Genomic DNA, 10,585 nt, shown 5'->3' on the forward strand with positions numbered 1-10,585 from the left:
TAAGCGTTTGGCTAATAGCTCCCAAGTTAATTGACTTTAGGGTATTAGGTGTTAAAATACCCCTTCGGGCTTAATTGCTTAGGTCAGGGAGGCTACAAAACCAAACTTATCTCGTTTTTATTATCATTATTTTTATTTATTTTTTTTGCAATTTATATACTATCTCTTTCCCCTAGTTGTTACCTTTAACAAAAGAACTTAAATAATGTAATAATGCAATGTGCAACACACAATCATATCTTAAAGTGTATATATGAAAATGAAGGTTAAAAAATACTTGTTAAATGAGTATATGAGCAAAATTAAGTGATAACAATGCAAGAGTTTGTGAACCCGAATATTTTAAGAAGTATTTTGATAGACCTTATTATGAATATTGCAAATAACCATTGAAAAATATTAACTGAGATACGTCTCAAGAGTCAATAAAATTCCTCTTTACTCTGTCATCGTAGTAACATCAGTTTGTAAATGATTTATGAAAAAGAAAACATAGTTAGTTTTTTTTTAATATCAATTTCTATCCTATCCCCCCAACCAAAACTAGGCATTGTCCTCAATGTTCCAAGGTAGAAAGATAGAGTATAGAAGACATCATTTGAAACACTAAACACTGACAAATCAGAAACACAATTAAACAAATATAAGAAACAACAAAACACAAAATAATATACTATTAATAAAAATAAAAGACACAAAGATTCATAAACGAAGGCTCAAATCCAATCTAAACTTTTTACAGCTTTTTTTAGTTGACCAATTTATGCGACTCATTGAGGGATCAATTATAGCAATGAAATATTATAGTTGGTCAATCAATTGTTTAGCAATAGTAGTAGAGATTATGATTTGTTGTATCGAAGATGTTAGAAATTCCTGTTCTATAGCATAATCAAGAAAAGACAACAATTCATCATAAAAACCATTAATATTTAACAGACCTATGGATTTATGATGAATGTGTAGGTGCAGTGGGGCCCAAGAGGTAATATGAAAGATCTCTTCTAATATTCCCAAATCACCTGGTAAGGCAATGAAATCAAGAAAAGACAACAATTCATCATAAAAACCATTAATATTTAACAGACCTATGGATTTATGATGAATGTGTAGGTGCAGTGGGGCCCAAGAGGTAATATGAAAGATCTCTTCTAATATTCCCAAATCACCTGGTAAGGCAATGAAGACATCATCGTATTTAAACATTGTATTTATTTGATCAGATATTGTGGAGACCTGTAGTTCCTCTCCAATTATTTTTCCAATGTTCCCTTGTGCTAAAAATTTCGGGATAATCCTCATAACTTGACTACCTCCTAAAAATATAGCTATTGGCACTCCCCCCATTAACACAAAGTTATCTCCTCCATATACTAAATGAATATTTCTCTAAGCTAATACCCGACTAAGATGATTTGCTAATTCTAAAAACTCTGTTTCTTTCCTAAAAATATATCCACTGAAAACAAAAATATTTAATGACTTGAGGACCCTGCCATTTCTACACATTTTATATCTGTTGAATGCATGGGTTGAGTAGAAATAAAAGGAAGGAAAAGAAGATTTTATAGATGAGAAATTAAAAATGCATATATCTAGGCAAGTTGAAGTCTCACTCTCTTTATTTATTTATTTATTTATTTATATTATTTAAAAAAAACATGTATATATAGGTAATTGTGATTATAACTCACACCTTCCCTTGGTTTTACACCCAAGAACAGCTCCAACACCTTTCATGGGTTGGGGATAGGCTTCCCATTTAGTTTTCTTAAAAGATAGCAAACAAGGTCTTTTTTAGTCAGATTTCCAAGACTATATTGAGCATGTTCTTTATAAAAATAGGGTCATAAGTCATAAAATACACAATGCTTATCTCCACTAGGATACGTCTCAAAAGTCAATAAAAGATTATCTAATGATTCCTTATATTTTGAAACAAATCCTAACTTTTAATAATTTTCTCAAACTTTACATAACACATTTGTGTCTTTGAACATGATAGACCAATAAAATCCACATTGTAAGATTTTTCTAGTCTTTTTTTTTACGAGAAATGACTCTCACATTAATTTTCTCAAACTTTACATAACACATTTGTGTCTTTGAACATGATAGACCAATAAAATCCACATTGTAAGATTTTTCTAGTCTTTTTTTTTACGAGAAATGACTCTCACATGTCTCAAAATGATAAAAATTAATGACACTACTTACCTCATTGTCAGGAATGCATCTTTGAAACATTTGATGAGGATAATATTTGAATAAGTATGGCTCATCCTAATAAAAGTTTTGAACGTCGCTCAAAAACTTTCTTTTGTCTTCGGTACTCTAGTGAGTTGGCAAATCTCTTAAAGCAAGAAAAATAATATTTTTAACAAACCAAGGCATTGAACTAAGAGAAATTAAGGATTCGTTAGGAAAGTAATCATCGATTGGTGTGTTGTTGGATGTCGAATCTATTGTCACTCTTGACAAACAATTTTTGTGCCTTTTTTATCTGTGATTTCTTCCTGGGAATGAATCATTTGCAAATCTTCAGATTTATCAAATTTATTTTTATTTAAAGTAGATTCAAGTTGATCATAAACTAATTCGTCAATATGATCTACTTCTTGTAAATCATTATCATCTCCAGGTTGCTTGCAAATGTTGAAAATATTCATCTCCAATGTCATGTTTCCAAATGATAGCTGTATTTCCAAATGGTAGCTTCATCAGTCCATTCCTATAATTAATCAATGCATTAGAAGTTGCAAGAAACAAATGTCCTAAAATAACAAGAAATGAATTACATGCTTTAATAAGTTGTGTGTCCAAAATAATAAAATCTATATGATAAATAAATTCATCGACTTGTACTAACACATCTTCAATTATTCCTCTAGACACTTTTACAGATCTATCGGCAAGTAAAAGAGATATAGAAGTTGGTTTTAACTCACCTAGATTGAGACTCTGAAAAACTGAATATGGAAGTAAATTCACACTAGCACCAAGATCAAGTAAGGCTCTTTCAATTTTATGCTCTCCAATAAAGCAGGAAATTGTAGGACAACCAGGGTCTTTATATTTCAAAGCATTATTGTTTTGAAGAATAGCACTTACTTGTTCGGCTAGAAAGGCTTTCTTTTTCACATTCAGTTTCCTCTTCACAGTGCATAGATCTTTCAAAAATTTAGCATAGGAAGGAACCTGTTTAATTGCATCCAGCAAAGGTATATTGATCCTTACCTGTTTGAAAATTTCATAAATTTCAGAATTGTGATTGACTTTTCTTTGTTTGGTCATGACATGAGGAAATGGGAGTGCTAGTGGTGAATCAGTCGTTTCTTTGCAATTTTCAGATTCAACCCCTTTCTTACCCTCAGAGATTGACTCATCATCTTTCTTATAAGGTTCAAGAGAGGGTTTTTCAATAACCTTACCACTGCGCAGAGTAGTGACTGATTTGACTTGATCCATGTGTTGGCTTCCGGAACTACTTGCATTTGCATTGTATTGCCATTTGGGATTTTGTTGTGGTTGAGATGGAAACTTACCTTTCTCTTGGAAACTGAGAGCAGATGTCAATTTTGCAAGAGTATCTTTAAAATCTATCATCTTTTGACCAAGTTAAGTATTGATTTTCTTTTACTTTTCAATAAATGCATGCAATGTTTCATCAAGATTTCTTCTAGAAAGTGGAGCATAAGGAGGTGAATATCCATGAGAATTTTGAAAATTATGGTGTGCTTGAAACGATGGCTGTGAAGTTTTTACATTGTTATTATCACTCTTCCAACTACAATTTTGGTGATTTCTCCAACCAGGGTTGTATGTTTGCGAGTATGGGTTGTGGTTGGGCCTTTGAAAACTGCTTAAAACATGAGCTTATTCATGTAGACATTTCTTAAAAAAGGCAAGGTTGGACAGTCATTGGTTAGTAAAAAGGGAAAAACTTCTTTACAAACTGTTGTTGCATATGACCCAAGAACAAAAGGATGTAGGTCTCAAATTTTGTAGCCATGTTTTAGCTTTATCTTTTAGTGAAAAATAAAAAAGCTTTAATCTGATGGTGTTCATGCTATAATTTAAGTCATTATAGGTGTTACAGACCTCCTCAAATTCTCTTAAATGCAAGCATGAATTTTCTAAATCTAAGCCATGAAAGAAGGTAAAAGTTTAATAATACCTGGCTTAAAATGAAAACGAGATGCATCAAGGGGGAAACTATGCATGAGGGTGCACTTATTCTTGTAGGATTCATGTGGTCTCTAAGTTTTTTAACATGGTTATTCCTATTATTCTCATTAAGAAGTGATTGGTTATCTTCTTCGGCCATATTTTTTGAAAATGATGAGGATACCCTACAAAGTCTACCACTTAATGTACATGATCATACTCTCATGCACGTGTAAAAAGAGAATAAAAAGAAGAAGAAAATAAAAGAAAAAGAAACAAAGTTAGGTACAAGAAAAGAGAAAAGAGAAAATAAAATAAATATTATAATTTATATAAGGATTTACCTCCCAAGCAACAGTGCTAAAAACTTGACACGACCAAAAGATTGATGTGTTCTCCCAAGTATAAGAGTGTCAAAGTAATAAATAACCTGACATGACTAGGATTGAACCATAAGGAGGTTAATTGTATAAATTATAAATAACAATAATACAACGACAACAACAAGAATAATAATAATAACAATAATAATAGCAATAGCAATAGGAATAGTAATAGTAGTAATAGTAGTAGTAGTAGTAATAGAAGAAGAAGAAGAAGTTCATAATAACTTTAAAATGGAAGATCAATGTAAGGATTAAATAATAATAACAACAAATGTCAAGGTTAAAGGATCCATTAATGGTATTTCAAACAAGTATAGTATAAACTCTTATTACTCAAATGGAAACCACACATAAAGGAGGTTCCAATCAGATTATAAATTATTAACATGATTACATTAGTGATCTTATTCAATTAATGTTAATATTTGTAAATCTCGTCAGGCATTCATGATTATAACTTATGTTAACAACAAATCAAGTTCCTTTCATAGCTCAGGTGTCGGTTATACCATACATTATGGGCTATGAAAGTGCCAAGCATTTGTTGTACCAAGTGTTATACAACATAAATCAAGATTAGTCATTTAACAAGCAAAGTATTAAAGAGTGAACAAGATAACAAATACAAAACATGTTAGTATCAAACATTAAAGTCCATATTAAGTTTACATTATACTTATTCTTACACCATTAGTGTAACCTTTTCACCTTGACATAACTAACTTAGCTAGACATAATGAAAGGATAGTTATTCTTACATCATTAGTGTAACTTAGCTAAACATAATGAAAGAGAGAAACATAAATAAACAAGATAAGAACATAAATAAGATAAAAATTAACTAAGTAAAGGAAAAGAAATGAAAGGTATAGACAAGATATTAATGAAATGAAAAATTAAGTATTACAAAAATACAAAAAAAGAAAGCAAGAGCATGATCCTAATATGGAAACCAAGATGCTTAAATGCATGGAAAATGACTCCTTTTATAGGCCAAAATTGAAAATCATTGATTTGATGATTAATTGACGAGTGAGTAGTCAACTCTTGACTTGGTGATAATCCTTATCTTCTCTTGTCTGAATAAAACATCATTGATAACATCAGAATTTGAATCAGACCTCCACATGAAAGTTCTAGGAAATTATCTCGGCTTTCCAGAAAACAAAATTGAGGTAATTTGGACTTCTAGAACTCAAGATATGGGCTGAACAGTGAACAATGTCTAGGTTGTAGGATAGATTCGGACTTCTTCATTGTTGCTACAATTTGGACTTGAAAACGACCTTTTTAAAACCAGACCTCCGCATAAAAATTATAGGTCTATGTCTTACCTTTCCATCCATATAAAGTAAATCTAAATATAAGATCTACAACTCTAGATATGACGCAAATACCGAACAATGTTTCAATTTGGACTATACCAGCATCTCTTTTCTAAATTTGGCCATCTCTTTGTCCTTTCAATTTCAGTACTTAAACTTATCAATCAATTTTTTCGTTTATATGAGAAGCCTGTATTTAAAATAAATATTTATTATAAATTAAAAATATCTTATATTAGTATATATGTTATTATAAAAAATGTTTTAGTTAAGGAGTTATTAATACTTCAAGTACAAAATGATGATATAAAACCTTGATAAAAATGCACTTTTAAGTACTAATTATTAACAAATCAAATATTACAGGAAAAAAATTCAATTATACAAAACAATCCAAAATCAAAAATAACAATAAAAGAATGAGGATTAAAATTAAAATTAAAATAAATTAGAGAAAAACTTTAGATTTGTAATGAAGGGTCATATTGAAAAAATAAATCAAAAGAACAAGATCCAAATTATAAAAAATCATGATCGAAATATGAAATTGAAAACAAAAATTTTACAAAAGAGATAAGAATAAAAACTAAAAATCAAAATCATAAAGATCAAAGTTAAAATGTCAATAAATAAAAAGACAACTTTGATATTGTCTGAATTTTAAAAGGAGAAGAAAAAAAAAACCACTATAAATAACAAACCATCTCATTAGTGTTGCAACACTATGTTTCATTAGGAAAAAAAATATGACAATAATTTCAATATCATGATAAAAAGTAATTTTTAGCTTTTAGAAAAAAAAAATACGACAATAATTTCAATAACATGATAAAAAGTAATTTTTAGCTTTTAGGAGACAGCTGGCTCACATGATAAAAAGAAATTTTTAGCTTTTAGGAGACAGCTGGCTCCACCATGTTTAAATTAAATAATATTTTATATTTATAAAAACATTAAGTTATCCTTAAACAACTTAATAATTATAAAAATTCATAATAAAAATACAAAAATAAAAATTGATGCAAATTTAAAAAAGTTTGCTTTTAAAAATAATTGGGTTATTTTATTGTGTTTAAAAAAGGTAAAAGATGAAAATAACCCTAGATGCAAGGTTTAAATTTTTTTAAAAAGAAAGTAATTTAATCATCTGCAGGCCTTGAAAATTACCGAATCACCACAACACCAAGAATATTGACATTTTTTTTTTTTTTGGAAAAGCAAATTGATAATTATGCTTTCAAGTGAATAACGAAATGTACCTTAAGAGTATAGTAATCTCGTTTCCGTTAAAGTTTATCACAAGGATATCACTCTGACCATCAAACCAAAAAAAAATGAAAAAGAAAAGAAATGAACAGCTTTAATGTTTACATTCTCCATTGCATCTTTCATGAGGCTGATTGTAGAAGAAATATCAAAACGCGGTGATGGCAGTGTCTAGAGCAGAAGATACGATTTTGTTTTTCTTCCAATATTTAAGATTGAAACAAGCTAGGGCGCAAAATGCAGATATGCATTCATAGCCCGCATCGCATGTCACCATTGATAACACAGTTGAGGAAGAGTCATGCAAGTTGCTGAAAGAAGGATAAGACAAAAAATCATCCCTTCCCTTGCAAGGGACTTCGGAAAGCTACTAATCTCCGGAAAACAATACATATTTGTCAGGTTTCAAAGTGATTTCTCACATGATTTAGCAGCGGGTGACATCCAATCCAGTTTTTCATAAATTGTGATTCTATTCTCCATGTCTCCCTGGCTTTAGTATATCTGATAAACAGAGAAGAAAAGTGAAGGGATTAGAAGACATTGCATACCCATATATAGCTTTGCTAGTTCTTGGAAGCCAGGAAAGGGGATCAAATAAACTGCAAGATTCTCAGAATATCTCGCTCATTTTGCGCCGGTAGCAACGGTTTGTCCTCAGTCCTTCTGTATGCACTGAATTTTGCACATGATCCATCTATGCAAAGCAATAGAAAGACTTATAGATGAACTCATGACTAGCTGCCACATAGTCGAAAATCAGTTCAAAATTGGGCAAAGCAATGGTCTAACTAGTACCACACTTCTCAAGGAACAGGATTAGACTTAACATTGTTGGCAAAAATACTAAATAAGTTATCAGACCTGGTTAACAATGATAGATTTGACTGTGTGTTGGTAGATTGAGCTAGTTTTCTTTCATCTAAAATGTGAAATTTCTATCAAATTGAGCTAACCAAGTAACTAAGATGAAGGTAATTTCAATAAAATCAGAAAACTTGTACCAGCTAGTAGAATACCATTATTTCCTCAAATGGATGCAAAATCCTCGAGTTATCAAGATCTTTAAGCCATTGAGTTTGAATCAATTATCCCATCAAACTATGCCCACAACTATCATAGCACCCAGCAAGGAACATTCATCAATAGCAAAGCAAGTGCTAAACATTGAGAAATTCTCCTCAACCACAACAATTTAATTTCTTTTAAAAGTTGACAACTTGATACCCACTTTCATAAAGCTAAACAATCCATCTATCAGTGGAGAAAAGCATAAACAGCAGTGGAAATATAAAACAAGAGAGCAGAAGAAACTAAAAGAACCAAAGCAGTGACGGCATGAACAGTGCTCTTACTCCCACAAGACAACGTCCCCAACCTAATCTCAATCACATTAATCATTGACAGCATCAAAAATACACAACCCATAACCGAACCAATAGCCGATCCCATCATCCCGAACCTCAAAACCTTCAAATTAATGTGTGCTCTAAAAGCGTCATCCACGTCTTTACTGTTCAACAAATTGATAGCCAGTTTCAGGCCTTGTGCGACCAGAGAAGAGAAGAGGAAGAAACTGAAGGACACAACCTCGAAGACTAGTAGATTCTTGGCCACTTCGATGCTTGCGTCGCAGGATGTGCGGTTTTCGAGGCTGCGCTGATGTGGGGTTGTAAGAGAGAGCCCAACAAAGACGGCGATTGTAAAAAGAGAGTTCACATTCACCAGGCCATCAAGGGCTGTCACGTGCACGCTGGTCGTTGAAGGGGAGGATCTAGAGGATCCTCTTGTAGTCATGTTTTCTCTGTAATACGAGTCTTTTGGATATGGATCAGATCTGTCAAGATAAGCCAGAAGACGAGTTAGCAAGTTTCATATCACGAGCTTAAAATATCGAGAGAAAAGGAGTTCAAGTTTAGAATATGAAAGCGAGAGAGAGAAAGGGGGGATCATGGAGGAAATGAGTAACTCAGCCATTGCTTAATCCTTGATGCAGTTCTTGAACTGAGGAGGAGAGAGGAGAGAGATTGGTTGCTAAAGCTAATGGAGCCCTGCTTCAGTGTTCTATAAGATTGAGAAGGAAATTTCCTCCTTTTTCATGTATTGGTTCTTTTTCTTGTACGACTTGTGGTCTTCGAGGGAGGAGAGAGAGGGAGATGCCTTGCTTTTCTACTTTCTAGTTCTTTCTTGTTTACTTTATCAGGTAAACTTGTAAGGGAAGTGGATTTGTGGAGAGCTGGAAACACGCACAAGACGCAAAACATGAGGGATTTGTTTCAAACCTCAAAAGGATCTCTGTCTCGGTCTGAATATTGACGATGCCATTGTGACGCTATTGGAAACCTAGCAGCAACGATATTTATTATAAATCAAAAATATATATATATATATATATAAATTAACGATATTTATTATAAATCAAAACAAAATAAGAAAAATAAAATTATAAAGACAATATTTAAATCCAAAATGTATAGACTGCCTCTTTATTGACGTTGCAAGTCACAGATGTCATATGTGGGATAGGTAGGGTAGGCATAATACAAGATGTTTTTGTTTTGACTTTCAAAAGATTAGCTTAGGCAGGCAAATTCAAACTGATTCCTTCCTTTAAGAACAAAAAAATGAAAAGAAAAAGAAGAACAGAGGTGCTGGTATCATCCCATGGAAAAGGAATTGAATCAAATAAAATTAATTCAGTCTCCTTGTGCTAAAAAAGATTGTCAAGTCTCTGAATTCTTATATAAATTAAGAAAGTTATTAATTGGTATACCATGTGGCCATTTTTTCATGCTTTTTCTAAATTATCCTCTTTTAAAAATAGATTTTTTTATAAAAAAAAAATTAATTAGAGGCGTTATAGAAAATAAATAAATATTATCATGATTTGAATTCTGACATAAATTAAAAAAATTATTAATTAATATATAATTGTTAATGAATATATCATGTAATCAATCATTCTACATGATACTGATTTTATTCATATAAAACACATTTATTATTAATAAATGTTTTCTTTATCTATAATATTTATTTATATTTAATTAATTAATATAATATTTTATTATTGAATTTAGAATAAAAATAAAATCTGCAGAATAAAAATATTTTTTTATAGAAAATTATAAAGTTATTATAATTATGAAATTCTTATTGTATTAAAGCATTGTTCATAAATATTTTTAATCAGTGTTCTATCAAGACTAGACTATAATTAAAACTGTTGAAATTGATGCATATTATATTTTTTTTTTTATGAAAGGAAATAGTTGCTCTTATAAACTGAGTTATAAAGGATATCTAGAATTAATATGTTGATATTTGTCAGATTACATATATACTGATCTGACTCACAAGTGAATTTCATATGAATAGATCATATATATAGTCTACAATGCCATTATATATATATATATATATATATATATATATATATAT

The 10,585-nt window shown here is 30.8% G+C and overlaps 1 protein-coding gene and 1 long non-coding RNA gene across 2 annotated transcripts; one reads left to right on the plus strand and one right to left on the minus strand.

Moving 5' to 3' along the window:
- The first annotated feature begins 7,073 nt into the window (after positions 1-7,073).
- LOC105114680 (uncharacterized) lies at positions 7,074-7,662 on the plus strand. Its single transcript, XR_840188.1, has 2 exons — positions 7,074-7,445; positions 7,567-7,662. It is a non-coding gene; the product is annotated as an uncharacterized LOC105114680 (long non-coding RNA).
- A 640-nt stretch (positions 7,663-8,302) lies between these two features.
- Positions 8,303-9,479, minus strand: LOC105114681 (uncharacterized). Its single transcript, XM_011011308.1, has 2 exons — positions 9,114-9,479; positions 8,303-8,981 (listed from the first exon to the last, which is right to left on the minus strand). Exons 1-2 carry the CDS (start codon positions 9,119-9,121, stop codon positions 8,402-8,404), a joined length of 588 nt encoding a protein of 195 aa, XP_011009610.1. The 5' UTR covers positions 9,122-9,479; the 3' UTR covers positions 8,303-8,401.
- Positions 9,480-10,585: the final 1,106 nt, after the last annotated feature.

This window comes from Populus euphratica, unplaced genomic scaffold (assembly GCF_000495115.2).
Source record: "Populus euphratica unplaced genomic scaffold, PopEup_1.0 scaffold565.1, whole genome shotgun sequence".
NCBI lineage: Eukaryota > Viridiplantae > Streptophyta > Magnoliopsida > Malpighiales > Salicaceae > Populus > Populus euphratica.